General features: G+C 39.4%; 1 protein-coding gene across 4 annotated transcripts in view; it reads right to left on the bottom strand.

Annotated features, from left to right (window-relative positions):
* The window catches only part of PRKCA (protein kinase C alpha), a 145634-nt gene that overhangs the window by 72255 nt on the left and 51979 nt on the right, over positions 1-21400 (bottom strand). For all 4 annotated transcript variants that reach the window (XR_007906269.1, XM_051797667.1, XM_051797668.1 and 1 more), the window contains exon 3: positions 16475-16557. Coding sequence is in view for 3 of the 4 variants with exons in the window: in XM_051797667.1 (XP_051653627.1) it covers positions 16475-16557 (83 nt within the window). In the remaining variant the exon portion in view is untranslated. The remainder of the gene's footprint in view (positions 1-16474; positions 16558-21400) is intronic.

The following is a 21400-nucleotide window of genomic DNA, read 5'->3' as shown; positions in this document are numbered from 1 at the left end:
GGACTTTTTTTAACAGGAACACATCTGAAGGCCTAAATTAGGAAGAGTTTAAAAAACAGGGGGTTTTTTTCCCCTCCCAAAAAATTATATATCTTTAATTTAACACAATTAAGTAATAGTTTATTTTCAGCCTGCCTCAAGTCTGTACTAAGAGACTATATTAAACCCAATAGAATAACATTCTCACGTCTGTCTAATCAGAGAAACTGTGAATCAGGCAAATACTTCTTTAAATCAAAGTTTTCTCTGTTAAATAAAGAAATGTTGAACGCACAGACTGAAATAATGCCCAAAATTTGAATGCTGAATGCTTCTAAACTAAGATTACACGTTGAAAAACCTCCTCTCCAGGGAATAATGTATACAATTATAACTGACTTTACATAAAGTGCAGGTTAAAAAATGAACAATGACAAAAGCTGTGGATGAAAAACACTACAGGGAAGTATTAATTAGTCTGGTGCTAATGAAAAAGAAACAGAAATCCTTACCCTAAAGCTTTCTATAAACCTTTATAAACCATGTATTTGTGTTCAAATATTACCAGTTCACCCCCCATCCCCAGAGCATCATGAAATGGAGAGTTTAGAATAAGGAGTCAATCCAAGAAAATGGTAATTTGTTTTGGAAACTGCAGGATCAAATGGCAGCACTGATTGGAAAGGGAACTCCTCAGTTCAAAGAGGGGCAGATCTGCCTGGAGACACCGAATGTGATGGGATTGTTTGGGGGAAAATATGGCAGAGGAACAAAGAACAGAAGTAAGAGAGGAAAATTAGGCAGAAAATCAGAGATGTCGCACCAAGGGGCACAGCAGGAGGGTTATTAAGCTCTTTACATTGTGCTACAGGGTATAGACAGCACATCCAGGGAATGTGGGCTTGGATCAGGCTCCCAAAGACCAACATCACATGAGGCAACGACCATCCTCAGTGCCCACCAAGCCAACAGCAAATCTGACACATCCTCAGCCAGCAAACCAACGTTCCCTGGATCCATCACCCCAGGCAGGACACATCTCCTCTGCTCCCGTGGGAGAACCTCCACTCCCACCCAGCAAAGCCAGTCCTTTCCAACCCAAACCGTTCCGTGACCCGTCTGAGAAGGCCGGATCAGGTTGGAGGAGTGAACACGGTATGAAAACCACCACCAAACCCCTGATCCCTGAAAACTGAGCTTTAACCAGAGGAAGAAGGAACTTTCCTGTCAATAAACGGGTGCCACACCAATCTGGAATCAGTGTGCTGACAATGAGACCCTCCCTTTGTTGGGACTTTATGATTCCTGAAGCAGACATCTGCTCCCAGATCCCTGGGGTTTTGAATTATTTTTAAACTCTGAACAAAGAACACTTAGTACCACATACTTCCAGTTTCACAGCTGGGTTATTTTAAGGAGGCAAGAAACTCATTGGAATATAACTTTTTTTTTTTTTTTTATTTTGAAATATTTTAGCTTGAAGCTATTAATCTGTCCCTTGAGAATTCAGGAGTTCTTAGAACACTCATTTTAAATATTCAATATCTTTCAGAGCTACAATCTTCTCACACGGCCTTAAAATAAATGCCTGAAAAATCTCACTTTAATAACCCAAATGGAGCCCTTGTAAAGGAAGGGATTGAGTTTCTTCTTGATTAGAAAACTTGCCCTCCCAATCTCCAAATGGAAAATGTTATGCACGTAACCATTTCCTGAAGATGAGAAGCAAAGACCTTTTATTTTCACAGTGCTCTGTGAGGGCAAAGAGAGCTACAGAGAACTCTGCAATGGGGGGTTGTAGGATGGATTTGAGGTCAGGAGATTGGGAATTGTCTCCAGGTCACTGTAGGCCAAGGCAGGACTCGTTTGAGTGCAAGCTCAACAAAACCCGGGCTAATATTAAAAGGCTGCTTTTGCATTTGCTAATGTTTCATCACTGACTTGATTGTTTCTAAGTTCTTAATGAATTCAAACTCAATTTACGCACAGTAACATCAAGCTTTAGCCAATTTTCATCTTATATATTTATAATGGAATTAAGTTTTCCTCTTTATTGCAGAATTTTTTGTAGCTAAGTCTCAAATTTTAAGTTGCTTAACAGATGCTCCCTCAGCCTTCACTGAATCACCCAAATAACCCAAACAAAAATTACTGATTTTCTTCTCTGTTGTTCCCTTCACAAACAAAAAGAATTTTTCTTTTCTGCAGAATAATTCAATTTCTTTTAAAAGGTCATTAAAATAAGTTTTAAAGAAAATTGTGGAATACTGTTGTACAGTCTCAGCACCTCAGGATATAATCACGGAGGATATTCTGGATCCAGCAAGTTCATACAAGGTCAGGGCTGTGAATATCCCAAAGGAAAACCCAAAGGAAAGCAGGACAGGTCACAAAGCCTCAACCATGCTCTTAAAGAGATGTTTGCTTCAGAATGACAGTTATTTCAATCTGATGGACAGTTATTTACAACAAATCCATCTGAAGAATATAAAATTTCACTGTCTTTTCTACTTTTACCTCGCTCTCCTGCATGAATTATGAATATTATTGTCAGAATCTCAGGAAATTCTTTCCTGTTGACAAGACCTGTAGCACGTTGCAGTTCTCACTCTTCCAAGGAGAGATGAAAAGGGACTCTGAAGGCCACTGAAAAATCTAAAAGATTTGCCAGACAAAATGATTTTATCATCTGAAGGAAAGGTGGTCAACTGCTCAAAACTTCTGCCAGCCAGTTAATGAAGACACTTTGGCAGCATCTTCTGCAGAGAGCACTTCCAGCAAGAAATGAAACACCATCTGCAGGCACAGAGAAGGGAAAAATGGTGGGTTTGTATTAAAAATGAGTTCCTGATCTGTCATTCAGGATGAGATGAGAATTGGGCTCAGGAGGGTAAGGTGAAATGACTGTGTTAAAAACCTAATTAAAGAGAGCAAACAAACACTGAAGTGGACTTCAGGAAAATATCCATGTCCAGTCAAGGGAAATCCTTTTAATCACAGCAGAAGAATCAAAAATCCTAGTTCAACTTAGACAGAGAAGAAAAGAACTCTTACATCTCACTGTCAATGCCAGAGAAGGCAGGTCATGACTTCCAAACCTGTCAGCAGACCCCAGGCTTTACTGGTTTTATCTTCTTCTGTCTAATCAAGAAGAGATGCCCAGAAATGTCTCCAAGAGGTCTAAAACTTAAGACACCACTAAAAACCCAGATGTAATGGAACAATTCAACCCTGTGAATTGTCATTAGGAAAGTTACCTGGGAAATACTTAAATACTTCCAGATTTCTCACATCATTTTAAGCATTAAGGATGGAGCATTTGCAAGTCATGATACATCTGCAACACACCTGCTGGCCAAGAAAAAATATCCTGTCTGGAGGGAGAGCACCCTTGCTTATTGTTTGCAGGCAGATGGTCCTTTCACACCTGATACAAGAGACCCCCCACCTGCCCAAAGAGCTCTGAGGACAAACTTCTGAGCACCAGAAAAACAGCAGCAGCAGAGATGATGATGTCCATCACCTTTAAATTGGGTAAATCAATTTGACCAAAGTGTCACCAAAGTGACACCCAGGGATGGGAGAAGGGTCGGGGCAGAAACTCTGGGGGAGCCCTGAGGAAAGGGAGGAAGGGAAAGCACAGCTGTGGAACAAGAACATTAACACTACTTAGGAAAAAAAACAAACAAACAAACCAGGAAAACCCCAAAGCAAAGACCTAAAAGAGTAAAAGCTGAGTAGAAATGCTCACTAAAGAAGTGTGTAAGTGTGTCCACCACTGCTCATACCACGGTCAGGTTGCTCTTTTCCACCTGAGGGATCTTCCCAGGGGTTCTACCATTTTCTTCAGATTTAAATTTTATTTTAAATGGAAAGATGGACATTTTTATTTCATTTCCACAAACGCTGGCATTTTTTTCCCTAACTTTTTTCAAGCAGCCAGCAAGTGCTGTCTCAGGAGGTAACAAGCTATATCTTGAAGGGACTGTACAGACTAATAACGTGCTTTGAAGAGTACTAAGGAGGTCAATCTGTCCAATTCAGTTTAATTGAACTAGACACAGATGATATATGATTTAGTTTAATTAGGCTGTAGATAAAGAACATCTCAACATAAGGCATGCCAGTCAAGGAGAAATCATTAAATAGAAGCACAGACTTGAAAATACACAAGGCCAAAACCTTTGCTGCATAACTGAGAAATTGGGGCAATATCTCTTTCCACCAAAGGATCAAAAGATCAGTCCCATCAGGAAGAATAAGGAAAAACTTCACAAGTTGGTATATGCACGATAAGTAAATTGGGAAAATTGAAAAATGCATTCTGAGAAAAATTTATTTATTACGAAAGTAATGCTGGTTCTTTCATTACAGAGACATAATGCAATAAGGCACAGTAATCTATCACAAACTATAGTTCCAATTAAATAGATTATTCTACCCATCCATTAGGGAGATCTAATTAGGGAGTATCATTAGCAAGGACATAATTCATTTTTTTCCTTTGTTTTTCGACTACTACCTATTAGTTTTCTCCCTTTATTGACAGACTTCACCTTTAAATTATCATCTTTTAAGTCAGAACAGCATTAACGGACTTTTTAAAACTGACTATGCTCAGATGATTTTGCACTAGGTTGAGAATATTGGAGAAATCCACTTCAAGCATTTTTTTCCTACTCTTCTTTTTTATATTGGTATTCCAGTAAGTTTTTGGAACATAAATACTGGCCTTATTTACACCTCCATCTCTTTATCACAATGAATAAAATATATATAAAAGCTGCAAAGCTTATAAAAAAAAGATGGGGTGACTGTGTAACTCTGCATTTCAGGCAAAATAGATGGTGATTATGGGCACATTTCCTGCCACAAACTGCAGCAGAGATCCCAGTGGTCACCCACAGTTCTGCCACAGGCATCACCTGCAGTAGAAATTTCTCCTTATCGTGGCTATTTGAGCTTCCTAAATCCCAGGGACTGCAGGAGCACACCCCAAACTGCAGCATCATCTCCTATTCCATTTCCTACTAAATGAACTATAAATTTTTTATCTGAGTTTACAGGCACCGTTCACCAGCATTTCTGCAGCAGTTCGTGCCATCACCACCACAGTCAAAGCCATTTTCTGCCTGGCAGTTTGGAGGAGATGCCCTGAGCATTTCTGTATAATCCACATTTCCCTGAGTGCTCTGCACGGAATAGGGGCAGCACAGTGCATTTTGCATCTTTCTTGTTTTTATTGCAGTTGTAAATCGTACATACTCTTTATTCTTGTGTTAAAGAAACAGTTTAAATACCAAATTTGTAAATCAAGCACAGTTCATTAAGCACTGAAGACTCCCACTGACTTAGATGCAAATTTTGTACTAATGTTGGAAATGCCTGGAAACCCACTGTTTCCAAGACCTTTTCCTGAATTTCTCTTTGCTGTCCAGATTTCCAAGGCAATACTTTGCATTCAGCCCATTTTACAAAAACCTTCCAGCCCGTTCAGTTCAGAGCAGCTCACATTTATATTGAGCTTTCCCTTGACAAACAAGTGATTTCTTAAAACTGGGATGCTCAGCCACATAAATTGCAGTCCTGAGGTTTTTTTCCACCCAAGTATTAGTGTACCTGTGATGCTTTTTAAACACATATGTACCATAAATACATTTAGATATATGGAGAAGTTTATGCACAAATAGACATGCAACTCCATGAGAAAAAGCCTCTGTGCAAACAGCACATATCTTACATTTTAAACAGCACAAAACACCCTCCCACACTCCCACATGAGGTGTTTGTGATTTATTAACCTAATTTTCAAAAGCACCAAGTGCCTACTTGCAGCTCTTGTTGACTCTGCTGGGGAACACAAGCACTAAATGGAAAATGAACAATATCTGTGTGTGCATGTCTCTGGGTGTGTGGATGAGGAATTCCATACCCCCTTTAGAGTAGGGCAAATTTTGCCAAAAGGCCTTAATTAAAAAAAATAAATCTCATCTTCATGGGTGACAGTGACAGAAGACTAAAAAAAATTGCTGCTCACGAGGAGGAACTTGATTTTAAGATGTGATCCTCTTGAACCCCACCTTCAGGAAATGTTTAATTTTTGGAATTCTCCATTGATTAAGATGGATTGGTCTTTTATTGCAGTGACTAATAACCCAAATTCTTGGAGTGTATCCCAACAGTATTGGCAAAACAAGCAGTAATGAACCTGAGCAAATGGACTCTGTGACAAGAGCAGAGAGACTGGAAAATAAAATGCAGTGCAATGACAGCAAAAGTGGAAAAAAAATTCAAGTGGCACTGTTTTCCTCATTTATTTTAGAACTACTTGAAAATTAACTTTTATTAGAGTAGCCATTTCTGGACTATTATGTCACTAAAGTGACTTGATTTGGATATAGAACCTCCTTGAGAAGGTGCCTGGAGTAGTTCAGGTCTATGTTCAGTCTCCTCATTTGACCCCAGGGCTTTATTGTTGCCAAATACAAAGCACTAGGAAACACTTTGATTTGATTTGAGCTTGTAAGACCAGTAAACAGCTGTACCTTCTCACAGAAGAGCAAAGGATTAGTCTGGAATGGGAGAATAGAACATTTTCTACCCCTCTATTCTCTATTTAAATGTGCTTCCAGCAACTTTAAAAAAGAAAAGCAAGGATGTGTGCTTCTATTTCTCTTAATTTTACCTCTGTGTGGCAGTTTCTAAACAAGGCATGTTAAATATAAACTCATTTGTGTTTGACCCAAGTCTTTCATATTATCCATGGCAAATCCCCTTTGTGCAGGAATATTGAACAAAGTCTGTTGATTGCAGAGTTCTTTTTATTTTCGTGAATGGTCCAATCATGCTCTTGGCACACAAAGAGACAAGTAGCAGATGTTAAACAAGACTCTGAAGGATTATACATTTCTCCTAAAAGTTACAGGACTGCTTTCATTTCTTCTGGTTTTTTTTTGGTTTTGTGTTTTGTTTTTTGTTTTTTTTTTTTTTACTGTCCTTCTATATTTTATGCTTCTGCTTCTCCCAAAGCATTTTCCTTCCTCCTGCACCCTTTCAGAGCCAGAGCCAGAGCCATTTGGGAGCTCCTGGCAGATCAGCAGAGGATGCCAAGAGTTCACACCAGAGGATTTCAACTCCTATTCCAGCTGATAATAATAAACCAGAACATTGCCTTCACTAAATCTCAAAATCAAGAACTAAATTTCACTCATGACGAGTCCTTCAGCACCAACAAGGTCTAACCTAAATAGCTACTGTAATAACCAGGTTTCAAAAAACTCCAAGTTTTGGACTTTTTCTTTCTAAAAAAAAAGAAAGAAAAGTAGCCAAAGCTATGCAGACACTTCTTCTAACTATTTCTACAGAGGCTTTTATCTCCTTTCGGGTCATTCTCTGCTGGTCTGATGCTCCTGTTGCCATAGGAACAGACCCGAAGGTGCTTTGTTACAGATTACAATGGTTTCCCCAACACAGACATTTCTTTCCTGCCTCAGTTCAGCAGGTACCCTTCTCAGGGGGACAAAGGGGAAACGGAATAAATCAATCTCTAACTCTTCTATCTATTAAGTTCTCATTACCAGAATACATGATATGATTTTACTTTTACTTCAGAAGCTCAGTCAATGATCACTGATACTTTAAGGACTGAGTTGCATTAAGTACCCAGGCCATGCTACAGTTAATTGATTTGCAAGGGAACAGCAAAAAATCAAATTATGGAAGGAAACATGATTGCCATAGTGTTACTTCAACAGAAGCACCAGGATTTTGTTTTTCACCACTGGTTTAAAATCTCTTTGCACCAAGTTTCATTAGGCTGATATAAAAAGCAATTATAAAACGAGAGAATATTTTGTGCCAAGGACAACACCTAATACATGTTCCCTGAGACCACTGGCTACTTGAAGACAAATCCTATCTTTTCCAAAGGCCGAAGAAAAATCTGTGAACTATTTGGATCTCTTCAGACTTTAACCCCAATAACGGACAGTGAAAATTAACAAACAACAAGAGCCAAGAATGAAACTAAACTCTTCTTGTTCATGCTTTTCCAGGACCAGACAAATGGAGCTCAAATGGCCAAGGATGGCAGCTGCTCCCTTCCCAGTCAGGATGTGTCTCCACCTCCACTCCTTGCTTTTCCTCTCTCTCTTTCATCACTCTGTTCCAGGGTCAAAAAACCCTGGATGAAAGAAACTTGCTCTCTCCTCTAAGTACAAGTTGTTCTTTTCTCCCCACCCCCTGAGGTGTTCACTGGAGTTGTGGGATTTATATCAAAAACCTGAGGCTACACCAGCTTAACTCAGCAGCGATGGGAAAACTTGTCCCGGCACCTCAAGGACAGAGCCCCCAGGAATTCAGGGATAGGTGCATCTCTGGTGACACACCAGAATTATTTGTGGCATATAGGATCTACAGAGCTTTTCAAATTAGCCCACGCCTTTTATTCCAAATTAAGATCTCATCTAATTTTGGCCTCAGAACCGCCACCTCAACAAACAGACAGTGCTAAAAACAACCAGCATCCTGCAAGGTTCTCTCAGTGGTCTGTGACTGTTGGCCTCTCTTCCAGCTAATAAGTTCAGTGTGCCATAATCACTCTTTAATTTTAAAAGCCACGTGATTGTGGGGGTGGAGCCTGATAGAAGTGTCCAGGGTACATTTTGCACGTGGTATCTCATGTAATAGAACAGATTATTAGTAATTCTTAAGCATTCTCCCCCCCCCCCAAACCTCAATATCATGTCATCACATTAACATACAGATTATAAAGATTGACACAAGGGATTTTTGCCAAGGGTAAATATAAGCTGACAAGGAAATAATTAAATTCAACTTAAACTGCCCAAGTCAATACACTCTTAACAATTGGAAAGTAAAGGCTGTTGGAACAATGTCAGCTTCAATTTGGGGAATCAGGAAGAGTTTTGGTGGTGAAATCAGCACCCAGCAGTCGCTGCAGCCACTGGAGTTACTGCCACTAAAACTGGATCCCTATGGACAAGATTTCTTTTTACTGCTGGGAATAACTTTGCTGAGAGTTCTCCTTTTATAGTACCAGTGCCTAATTGTTCTGCAGTGCTAACTTATGAAAATCACGGATATTTTTAGGTTCATCATTTATATACATCTCCTAACTCTCAGCAGAACTCTGCTCAATGATTAACTCTTACCAGGATCACCTATGTTTCAATGTATATTGTAGAACAAATGCCTAGAAAATAAAAATAAAGTCTAACTTTTATGTTATTCTGCATTTGCACCGTTCTGGATTGGGAAAATAAAAAAATAGATTATTTATAACAAAAAGATTTGAAAAGCTATGAACTTTCAAAGCTCAGAGATTACAACAAAAAACCAGTTAAACTCCACTCCTGGTGCCTCAGGTACCAACCCCATGAACTGAAAGGCTCAAAGGTTGCAGTGGAAGAGCTGAACAAGAGTCCCAGGCTGTGTGTGGGCAGCCACCCCCCACGGATTTCCTACCTGTGGGTGTGCAAGGAGAGCATTCACTCAGCTCCTTTCAAGACTGCAGTGAAAATTTTTCCATGCACCTTCTGCAGATGGACAGAGAGTCCATTTGGAGACTGCATTACAGGGCAAAGGGAAAGGGTGGGAATTACAAGTACTTATAAAAGTTCATGAACCTGCTCCTCTGTAATTTAATTCTGTTTCTACCGAGGTTCATTCACCGTAGCTAAAAGCCATTTCAGCTGCAATAAAAAGGAGTCTGTGCTTTAATTTAGGAATAGAAGGTACAAATGTTCTCCCAGGAGATGATAAATGCAAACACATTCCAGTACAAGAGCTGCTTTCAAGTAACCCGTGAAGCTGCTTCCAGCTCCTTAAAAGAAGGCATTTGGGGGAGCAGTGCCATGAAGAGCCCTGTGCAGCCAGGGAGGAGCAATCCAAGCATCCCTGCAGGAATGGGGGGATCAGGAAACAACCTGTGCAAGGGCACTGAGCATCCATGGCTCGTGAGGAGCTCATTCCCAAACACTGGCAGTGCCTGGCAACCGGGCAGGAACAGAAGGTGGAGAGGGTGACATATGGTGACCATGAGCATGAAACCTTTATTTCTCTGTAAACTTGCTGCACTGACTGTGATCTCGTTGATTTTGGCAGCCTAGGACTAACTTTTGGGGAAAGGGGAGTAGTAATATAGTAAGGAATAGCATATTTTGACAAAAGCATGTTTGCATTATAGATGTTTTATAATAAGAATATTACCTCCTGCCTCCATCTAATAATGCCTATTGCAAACACAGTCAACGTGATTAATAATTTTCATAATTAGAAAACTCAGGCACACAAACACATTGAGTTGGTATCTCAATTTGTAAATAGAGGGGGTTTTATATTTTTGTTGTTTGGGGTGTACAGTGAAAACTCGAAAATTTATTGCATCAGAGCTGTTTAAGAATCACTTCCAAAAATTCATAGAAGCTTCTTTTCAAGAGAACATTTCTGTTAATCTGGCAAGCAGTGAACTGTATCTTGCCAGATCTTCCTGCCTTTGTGTATCTTTTGTGATGAAGTGAGAAGGTTTTTATTTTCATTAAAAACAAAAGATTTCTGGGAAAAGATTGCCTATTATTCAAAATTCAGATTAGCAATTAAAAAAACCCCTAAACCTTACTGGCATATGGTTGGAATTGATGATCCTTAAAGTATTTTCCAACCCAAACGATTCTGTAACATTTTACTAAATTATGTTTGTTGTTGTTCTGTCTCTCATGATATCCAACACTGACAAGAGTTGCTTTTCATGATAAAAACAACCAAAGGGTTAAAAGCAAATCAGACAAGCCCTGCTGCTGCATTTCATTATCCTTGGGAAAAGACTGCAAAGCTTTCTGATTAAAATCCCTTTTTAACTAGTTCTACAGTAAGTCTTAATACTGTGCTTCCAGTTACTGCCTTTTCTTTCCATGAATTTGGTTTGGGGTTTGCCTTTTTTTTTTTTTCTTCTTTTTTAATTCCCTAGACCAGTAAAGCAACTCTCTTTTTTTCCACTCTGAAACCAGCCTCTTACATGTAAACATAATCTGGGAGCAGGATTAAAGGCAAGTGGGGAAAAAAATCAGAAAAAAAAAAAAAGAAAGAAAGATTTCAGCATTACCTGGAACTGAACAGAGAAAGAAATCTGGTCAAGGCAACTAAACCCTCCAGGTCAGTCTAATTATATTCATTTATTCCTGCTTAGCACAGAGGTGATCCTTCAAATCATTTGTCTCCCAGCCACAGCTATAAATGACAGTGTAATAGTGCACTAAATGTGGGTATCAGCACTGCTCCAAGCCTGAGGCCAAACCCGAGCCCACTGCTGTCACAATGTAGGTTATCATTTACAAATAAACATTTCCCACTGGTCCCCCAGCATCTGAAATTTGGAGGGTCAGTCTTTCTCCTCCCAGCCCTAAAACCATAGAAACCATCAAATGAAAAGCGAGGTGGAGCCTCCCAGGGCTCGTGTCACATCTCCCCCCAGCCCTCAGAGAGCACAGGCAATATCTGCAGCACTGCATGGAGAAACCCCAACACAAAAATCCTAATTTCTTCCTTTGGTAACTCATTGCAGCAGCTCCCCATCACACAGCTAGAAATCTTCACTGGCATGGAGTTAATTCTCCCTTGCCACAAGCTGCCTGTTCAAGACCTGGTTAGAGCTTAAGAGACAAGGAAAATATTCGAAGTCATGTTTTAAAGGCCTCTAACATTTTAGTTCTTTTCCAAATTCTGAATGAGGAGCTGCAGAATTCTGCATAAAACAGCCCACTGAAAAATGGAATAGTAATTTCTAACATATCCTTTCAGGAAAATCCTAATCTTTGTATGTTTGGGGCACTGCTGGCCAGCAGTGAGTTTATGACCCCCTAAAAGACCTGTTCCAGTTTCTCCTGCACCAGAGCCTTCACCATCAGTTCGCATCATTTGTTTTCTTCCCCTCTGAATTGTGATTTTTTTTTAAATTTGTTCTAATAAATTGTAGCTTAATACATGAAAAAACCCTGAAATATTGTACTCTAGAGCTGCATCATCCCAATATCCAACCCACTGATGAAAACACCCAACTCCTGCAGCATCCCACAGAACCTCACAGTTGTTCAAATTTAGACTGAGCCTTCCAATGTGCTTAAGATAATAAAGCTCCCAAATAATTTCAGTATCAAGAGGCTTATAGACTTGAAAATCTTTTCCATATCTGTCACCTCTGACATCCATGAGGTCACTTACCCTGCAAATGGGATGAGAGGGCTTTGCTGGTTCATTTTGCGTCAGCACACATCTGGAGCTTCCCAATTCATTCCCTCCCAGGTCCTTAAAATACTGAGAACTCACTAAGCACAGTCAGAGTTCATATCCTTTGACTGAACACTCGCTTGCTCTCATTAAGAATATTTTCACTTTTTAATTTCTATGTATTTTGCTCATAAACCTCCTTTGGATTCTCTATTATTAAAACCTGAAAGGCAAATAGTGCTGATCCAGAGGCCACGATCTGTGAGTTCTTGGGCACTCCAAGTCTTATAATCTTGTACTGAAAAGTATAATACCGTCAAATACTATTCTAAATTACTGGTGCTCTTCTGTTTTGTTTTTTAATTATATGTAGCATGGAATTAGAAACATTTTAACATATTACAAGCAATTCAAAGACACCTCCTGGTCACTGCATTCCATTGACAAATATTTAACTCTCCATTTTAAAACATCCTTTTTGAAAGAAACTTGCCTAGTTTTTCCTTAACACTAAACATGTCTTAAAGCTTCTTACAGCATCAGTCAACTTTTGAGGCTGCTCTTACGTTTTTTCACTAATTTACTCAAGTTCTAAAGTATTTCATCGATGACTTAAAATAGTTTTATGGACACCAAGTGTCTTCCAAAAGGAAGCATCTGAACTGGTGATGATGCTTCCTGTGCCTTCGGAGGACCCCAGCAGCAGGAGCTGTTAAATTGTCCTCAGCAGCATCACCACAAAAAAGGGGATGAATAATTTCTATTCAAACCCCAGAGAGCCATTAGACAGCAGGAAAACAACTTCCTGAGCCGCTGTTTTGCTGAGACACCGGAGCTCACGCCCTGCCAAGCATTAAGGAAAAGTAACATTTCTTGATTGTGTGAATTCCTATTTCACTGAAACAGGATATTGTTCCCCAGACACCATCATTTCAGTGCTAGTCGAGGATGACCACTTTATTCACAAGTATTATTTTCCTTTTGGCACAAACATGGACCTTTCAACCTCACATTTCGGTGAGTCTGAGGAAAGCAAAAAGAGGCTCATTTTAAGCTTCCCTCTTTTACGCTCACCTTTATTAAAGCATGCCATTTTCAGGTAATAAAAATAATTTATTCCCTCTTTTACAACGACAGAATGCTGCAGGAAGTGAAAATATTACACAAGGGGACAGTATTTGTACACCACCATTTTTGGCACGATAGAGACCACAGGGCTTTTATACAGCTGAGGGGTCAGTGTATGAAATGCTTGGCATGTAAAAAGGGCTAGGAAGGAAGACAAGGTCTGTGGATAGCAGAGTCTGAAATCCCTCCTGTTTCCTAAATGACTGCATTTAAATATTCAGAAATTCAAAAATCATTTTTGTTGCAACTGTTAAATATATTTAAAAATTTACTAGAACCATCAGTGGAGCTTCCACTTCCTGCAGGGGATTGCTGCAGCCCAAAAATGTTACCAAGAGTTTTGAAACCAACTCCACGATAGAAATCTCTCTGCACACGATTTATTTTTTTAAGCAGTTCAATTCTCTCTTTCAGAAGAGCTTTATTTTAAATATATACTTTGATCTCACCCTTCATCCACACGAGCACATTCAGCTTTCATGGAAATCAGAGGGGAGTTCCTAAAAATTACAGGGGTTTTGCCCTTTGGAGTCTGACAACTAATGAACCTCTGCCCATCCCTGAGGCACCTGGTTCAAGACAAAGTCAGAGATGAATCCTTGCTCTCGTGTCCCAGATCCCTCAGGCCTCAGCAGGGATGTCTGGGAACACTCACCTGCAAGAAATGCCTCCCCTGAGGGCTGAAAGCAGTTTTGCTTCTGAGTGGGAAATGTTTTGTATATGGAAATATTTTGTGTTCTAACCTTGACTGTCACCCATGGTGGGGCACCACCTCCCTGCCTGGCTGCAGGTTCTCCTTGTCACAAATGGAGTGCCAGGACGAGGGGGAATGGGTTTGAACTGAAGGAGGGCAGGTTTAGATTGGATATTGAGAAAGAATTCTTCCCTGTGAGGGGGAGGAGGCCCTGGCACAGGTTGCCCAGAGAAGCTGTGGCTGCCCCATCCCTGCAAGTGTCCAAGGCCAGGTTGGACAGGGCTTGGAGCAACCTGGGCTAGTGGGAGGTGTCCCTGCCCATGGCAGGGGTGGAATTAGGTGATCTTTAAGGTCCCTCCCAACCCAAAACATTCTGTGATTCTATTCTTATTAAATAAGTTTAACTGACAATTATTCTAATGATGTATTTGTAAGGATTGCCTCATTTATATTAAAAATACAGAGCACAATAATGTAACAATATCTTAATACACGATAAATATTATTATATAATTATTACCCTGGAAAATTAATTTTATTAATGAAACTATTACTCTCACAATAAATGGAAAGGTTACATCATGCAAAGCCAGTGGAGAATTTGAGTACACAAATTAATTGTGCACCTGCATGAAGTAATTTAGAAAAGGATGTTTTAATATTTAAAACTCTGCTAAATATTATGATAAGCTTTATAGCACACTACATTTCAGAACAAAGCTTGCAGTGATTGGGGTAGGAATAAGTTTCTGAATTTTAAAAGGGTTGACATTATAGTCAAACATTTCAGTAAATTAAAGTATAACATTCTCCAATCCTCTTTGTGTAATAGGACCCACTAATGTAGCACAATTTCAATAAAACATATTTATTTTCTGATTGCTTTTAATCTTCAAAGTGTTTTTCCGATATTGCTTCTGTGTAAATATTGAAAATTATCATTTGGTAACCCAAATACCAAAATAAGGCATTAGACTGATTTATTTAATCACCAAGGCCAAAAACCAAATCACGAAATGCACCAGCAATGTTAAAGACTATTAACAACCTGTCACAGAACAGATTCTATAACCATGAAGAGATTCACGATAAAATTAAATGGTCTCACACACAAATGTGTGTTCTCATTTCTGAACTTTGGGTGAAAACCCCAAAGAACCCATCTTGAAAAAATAAAAACCATCAGGAACTCTTTCAAGAGACAAATCATTCATTAGAGACACAGCAGAGCTACCCATGAGTGTCACCACTAAAACTGTTCATCAACAGCAACTTTAATTAACAACTTAAATCACGACTGAGCACTAAGTTAAAACTAGAACAGGACAACCTGAGCAAGGTAACTACACTCCTAACTTAAGCACTTTTCTTATGCACCCAAATTTAATAATGTAAAATATTTTAAAATTCAACTTCTAAAAATTCTTCTCAGTCCTTCAACATGTCCCTGGATTTAAATTTAAAAATGAGAGAACTTTTTAATATCTGAAATTTTCCAAAACCCCTTGTGGCTTCTGCCCATATATTGCTGGCTGCCCTCATGGCTGGAATATTGAAACAATTCATGAGAAGCTCATTAAAACCTAACAAGACAAGTCTTCTGGTGCATCTCATCAGAGCAGATAATAGCCTACAATCTAGAGCATGAATATAAGAAACAAAACAGAGCCTTTCAGACAAAGAACACTTGGAATGCATTGTTCCCATAAGCAGATGTTAAATTACTTCACTGTAAAGTGGGATTTATAAAACCCAAAGAAATTGTTATTTTTCTGTGAACAAACAGGATGAGTTCATTATTTCAGCAGGTGACACCAAGGTCCTGCACACGTGTCTCCCTATGTAGGCAGAGGTGTTGAAAGTAAGAACTGGTTGTTGACCAAAAATGCAACATGTACAGAAAAGTACTGACAGAGCAGGATGCAATGGGTGTATCCAGACTACCAGACTGGCTCAAACATGACAATAATTCTTAAAAAAAACTTAGATAAGCCAGCTGGCTCGAGATTAAACTATCATTTAATTGGAGCTGTAGATCCTTGTGTGCAGAGAGACAAGGACCAGAGACAGCTCAGAGATACACCTTGAGATAAGATGGATACAAAGAAAGCTCAGAAAATGCCTCAGAGCCTTTCCTGGGAATTGTTAACATCAAATACACCCCACAGAAAGCAAACAAAATCAAATGCTGACTTCATGCCTGGGTAAACACCTCGGGGTTGTCACGTTCCGAGGACACCATTCCTGGTCGCACTTTTCATTCTTACTTTTCTTATCAAAAATAGATCTCCACAAATATTTGCCTCAGAACCGTAAAAAACCCACTCAATTACCTGCCATAAAGAACATATTGATGCTGTTTGTCATTTAGTCTCGTGGGTGTAACAACATCAAACTGTGTAAAACAATGTATTAAATGCGTGTACTCACATCAGTGTCGGGCCCCTTGTCAGCCCCAGGACAAGAGAAGGTAACGAACTCATGGCACCTCTTATGAACCACAAAACAGCAAACTGGTGAAAAGGAAAAAAAAAGGGGAAACCCACAGTTAGAATGGTACAGGTTTGGTAGTGTTGTTTTGGTTTTTTTTTTTATCTTTTCTAATAAATATAATTACTGAAGAAATAAGACTTCTAGTCAAATATTTCACCTGTAAGTCAACGAAAGAAAGCAGAGCCTCGTGTTAAGTAAGATACAAGACACCAAGTAAACACTATAATTAAAGAGGAGATAAGCATGCACATTTAAAAAACAAAAGACTCTACACAATGATACATTTTTAATGTTTAAAGCAGCCCACAGGGTTTGAATATAGTGTGGGATGACAATTCTGTGAAGCCACATTTCCTGAATCTAAATCCCTGTCACAGGGACTGTCAATGTGCACTCAGCAAGAGCAGGAGGCAGAAGTCAGGAATGTTAAGCTGGAATGAAACCCATCCTTGGGTGTGGGATTTGTTCACCTGAATGCCTTGGTGAAGGTCTCTATCCAATGTCTTTAGTAAATTATTTCTGTGAGGAACCAAAGCTCTGAGTGAAGCCTGTTGTAGAGAACAGAGTGTTCTCATATCACAGGATGGCAGGAGATAATGGGAAAAGAAAATGGGTTCCTGATTGCAATATGAATGCCATTTAATATTTATGAATGATCTCAAAGAACTTTTTCTTTCTGAGATAAGAAAAGCTTATTTTAATTTAACTATGCCATGGGACTGAGGCTATAGGTTGTCCCAGACAGGTACCCCCAACCACATAAAAAGAACAATTTGCTTGAGTGTGCTTACTTTAAGAAGTCAGTATTTCAGCTTTTCACCCTCATTATGGGCTCTTTCTTAATGTTAAGCTTAGTTCAGGTATTTCAAAACTGGTCCACATTTCAACAAAACAAAACAATTGAGATTTGAGACTGAGAAACTCTGGTACTAAACACTGTGGCATCAAGCAGTGAGTCAGGAGAGCAGAATGAAGTGATGCAGAAGTAATTCACAGTTTCTTTACAGATAATCCATTCCCTGTATACTCTGAATTTTGCATTTCCAACACATAAAAATACATTATTTCAAAGGACACTTCTAAAAAATAAAATAGATTTGAATTAACTGACAGTTGCAAACATGGAATTTCCTCAAATTCAGGGGAAATCATAATAAATCATCTCAATTGCTCACTTCACCAGGCAACTTTAACAGTTCTCTATCCCACTTAAAATGTCTATGACTTGATTTCACCTAATGAAGAGCTGAGAAAGCTGCTTTCAAGTGTCCTGCCTGTCACTGCAGTGTCCAACCACAATTCCACCCTAATTCCTCGTTCACATCCCCGAGTCGCCCGTCCAGCTTTAAAGAACTCTAATCACCCTTCTGTCTCTCTCCAGCTCTTTTCCATCAGCATCCCATGCAGCAATTGTTTCCAACTGTTCTATTTCTGACATGGCATATGTTTATTCTTTGGGCAAAGGGAACGAAGTGGGCTTTGCTCCACTGATTCCAGATAAGCTCTGCCGACTTGACATGAGCCAGAGTTCTGGCTCAGTGTCTGCTGCCCACTCGGTCGTCTGGTTTGTTAATCAATCTAAATCCCAATGAATCCTACAATTATCATTTTGATGGTTTGTTTCTACCAACTGGAAGATCACTAAGTGGCAATTACCATTAATATTACTTGCAGCTGAAACATGTTTTACTTTCAAATGGTATTTTTGGTTCCAAACCTTCCACTCTCAAAGACAAAAGACTGATTTGTGTTCGCAGGAATAAATCACGTGCAGGAAAAAAAAAATCTTGGTGTATCCTTCAGAAAACAAAGGAGTGAACTAATTACTTTTGTATGCAATGATCATACAGTTGCAAAATATAATGTGATAATTTATGCAAAAGTTCTGAGAAATACTATGAGAACATCCAGAAAACTTGTAGAATAGAGCTTGCTGTTCAAATTAGGACCTTAAAGTGGCTACTCCAACTCTGCCTTTATTCAGCAATGTATGTTATGGATACTCTGCATATTTGGACAATTCTTTTGGGCAGGATTTATGAAACACCATAGTCACATCTTATCTCTGAGCTGGCAACATCCCACTGCACGATAAGGAACTCATTCAACCAGAGACAATGTCGACCTTGTTTTAAATTCCATATAAGCATCAAGATAAATACGAAGGAAGAACAGTGCCACTGTTTTCCACGGCCTCATTCCGTGGCTCTGAACTTTAGCTGTTAACTTCCTTGGAAATGATGCTCATCACACTGCAGTGAAATTACAATTCAGCTGCCAAAATAAGTAAACCAGAGAGATTTGTCCTTTCGGACTTTGGGCTGCACCTCAAACCCAGTCACTTCCTTAGGTTTTGATTATCAGTGTTCACTACTGAGCTCTTAAAGTTGAACTTCTGTTCAGCCTAATAACAGACTGACTAATGTGGGCACCTGAACACAGGCTGTATAAACTCTTTTCCTCTTATTTCCCATTGGTTTATTTATCTCCAAAGAACTTGGTTCCTCAGTAAGTGATCTGAATGCATCAGCCCTCTCTGATCTTCAGAGAATACTCAAACGAGAACCAAATAGTTTGACATAAAAATAAACAATGGAATAGGCAGCTCTCATGGACTCATAACTCTAAAGGGAAAAGAACAAGGGTGAACTGAAATCCCTTGTTAGCAGCTGTCATCTCCATACATAAAATTTAACATCCAAATTTTCATGTTGAAATCCAACCATTAGAGTGTATTTTAGCAGTGGTTTTTCAAGTTTTCTTTACTTCACAAAGCAACACAGATCTGGAGGTTTCATGTAAAGATTTACTTAGTTCAGATAAGTGCAAACAAAATGTCATCTGCTTAAAATAACACGTCATTTTTTTTAGCAATAGAGATGAAAAATAACCTCTCACTAGTTACTTGTTTTGAAAAGATGTTAAAGAGCTTCACATCACTTTATTGCAGCTGTTAAGAAGTCACATTACGTTCACCACCTTCATGTAATGAAGGTTATATTGCACTGCTTTGCAGAGGCTGCCAGGAAATGTGTTGCTTTACATTTTAACATGATCCCAGTCGAAGGGAGCTGGCACAGGCTGTGCAGAGCAGCTCGAGAGCAAAGTGGCATCTCGAGGCTGACAGCTAAAATTAAAAAGAAAATTATTGAGGTCTGTTCATGCTTTGACAGCATGACTTTAATCTGTGAATGTATATACATATATATATGTATATAATATGGATGTGAGCTTCAGTCCTTTGGGCTTGCTGGAGACAAATCCTCTCCCTGCAGCCCAGGGAGGGATGGAGAGAACAAAACAGGCCTTGTGTTGCAAAAACAGACCAACTGCTGGCTCTCTGCTGGCATGTGGCATCCACCAGGCTGCTCCCTGCCCTCCACTCTCCCAGCAGTGCTAAGAGAGCACAAAATGCTAAATGGACAGCAGGAAAACAAGGAAGAATGTGGGAAGGAGCACTCAGTGCATTCTCAAAGCAAACAAGTGGAAGATGCACAACAGGACTTGTAGGATTGATGGTACATAATGGAGGGCAATTCATACTATTCAACACTCTTCTGTCCAGGTACAATGCTGAGAAAAACAGGTTGTTATTAACAATATATATGTGTTGTCATCACTTAGAGTTACAAGGCTGCTGTAAATTTCCAGCTGTTTTCTAAATTATGTGATGTGCAAAGGTTATTGTGATATATTGTTGGGTTAGAGTCATCTGCCCAGAAATACTGTTTTGAGTTGCTTTCATGTATGACACAGAGGGATGAGACAGAAATGAGATATTACAATGATAAATAAGAGAAATAGAAGCAATCTCCTCTATTAGATGATCCATAAAGAAGAAAAGGCATTGCTGAGCCCCAGTTACCCACACATCATTTAGCCATATCTCTGAAGAGCTCCATAACCACAAGCATTCCAAGGAAAAATATCAAGACAAAAGTTATATGCATTTGGGAATTATTAAAAATGGTCAACAGATTTTTTTTTTTTAAAAGTCATTTGTATACTCCCCCCTTTGGAAGAAAAACAACAGGTTAGATGAGCCTTTCCAATAGACATGAATATCTCTACTCAATCACAGTATTCATGTGCTCAGTAAGACAAATTAAGGTGCAAACCCAAAGGGTAGAGAGAATACATTCCTCAGAGTCAAACTGAACAGCCAGTTACCAATACAGAGAAATAAGTGAGGGTTTTTCTCAAGTCACCTTTGACTCATTTTTGCAATCACAGAATTATTAAGGTTGGAAAAGATCACCAAGAGAATCAAGTCCAACCTTTGAACAAACACCACCGTTCCCACCAAACCGTATCGTGACGTGCTGGTGCTCAAGACTATTCTCCCAACTCAAATTATGAATTTATAAAGTATTAACCACTGTAAAAATTGTGTGGGCTTGATGATCTCAGAGGTCTTTTCCAGCCTACTCGATTCTGTGAGCTGTGAAGCTGTAGCTCCACTATCATGCCATTATCAGCTGCCCAACCACAACAGGTACACGTATTTTGCTGCATAATTTGTTTCCAGGTTTCAAGTATTGATCCTTCCAAAGGAAGCAGCCAGAGAGGCCTCATTGGCAGCAACAGGGAAACAACCGGGTGTACACTCAATATTTGTTGTTGGGCTTCTGCTTTTGGGTTTTAAACAAGAATTGATTCGGAACCGGACTGAGGAGCCACCAAGGAAGCACAAAATCTTCTCTGTGCTACTCTCAGAGGGGACCAGAGGACTTCCAGGGCCTCCATGGGAGCTCAGAGCAGGGAGTAATTGTTGTGTTGCTGTTTCACATGCTTTGCATTTTCAGAGAGGCCACAGAATTTCCCCAAGGGGCCCATATCACTGCCTGGCTGGTGTTTCCTGCA

Source organism: Manacus candei, unplaced genomic scaffold (assembly GCF_025592945.1).
Source record: "Manacus candei isolate 608988 ecotype Guabito, Panama unplaced genomic scaffold, ASM2559294v1 h1tg000047l, whole genome shotgun sequence".
NCBI lineage: Eukaryota > Metazoa > Chordata > Aves > Passeriformes > Pipridae > Manacus > Manacus candei.
This window is presented reverse-complemented; position numbering and strand designations above follow the sequence as displayed.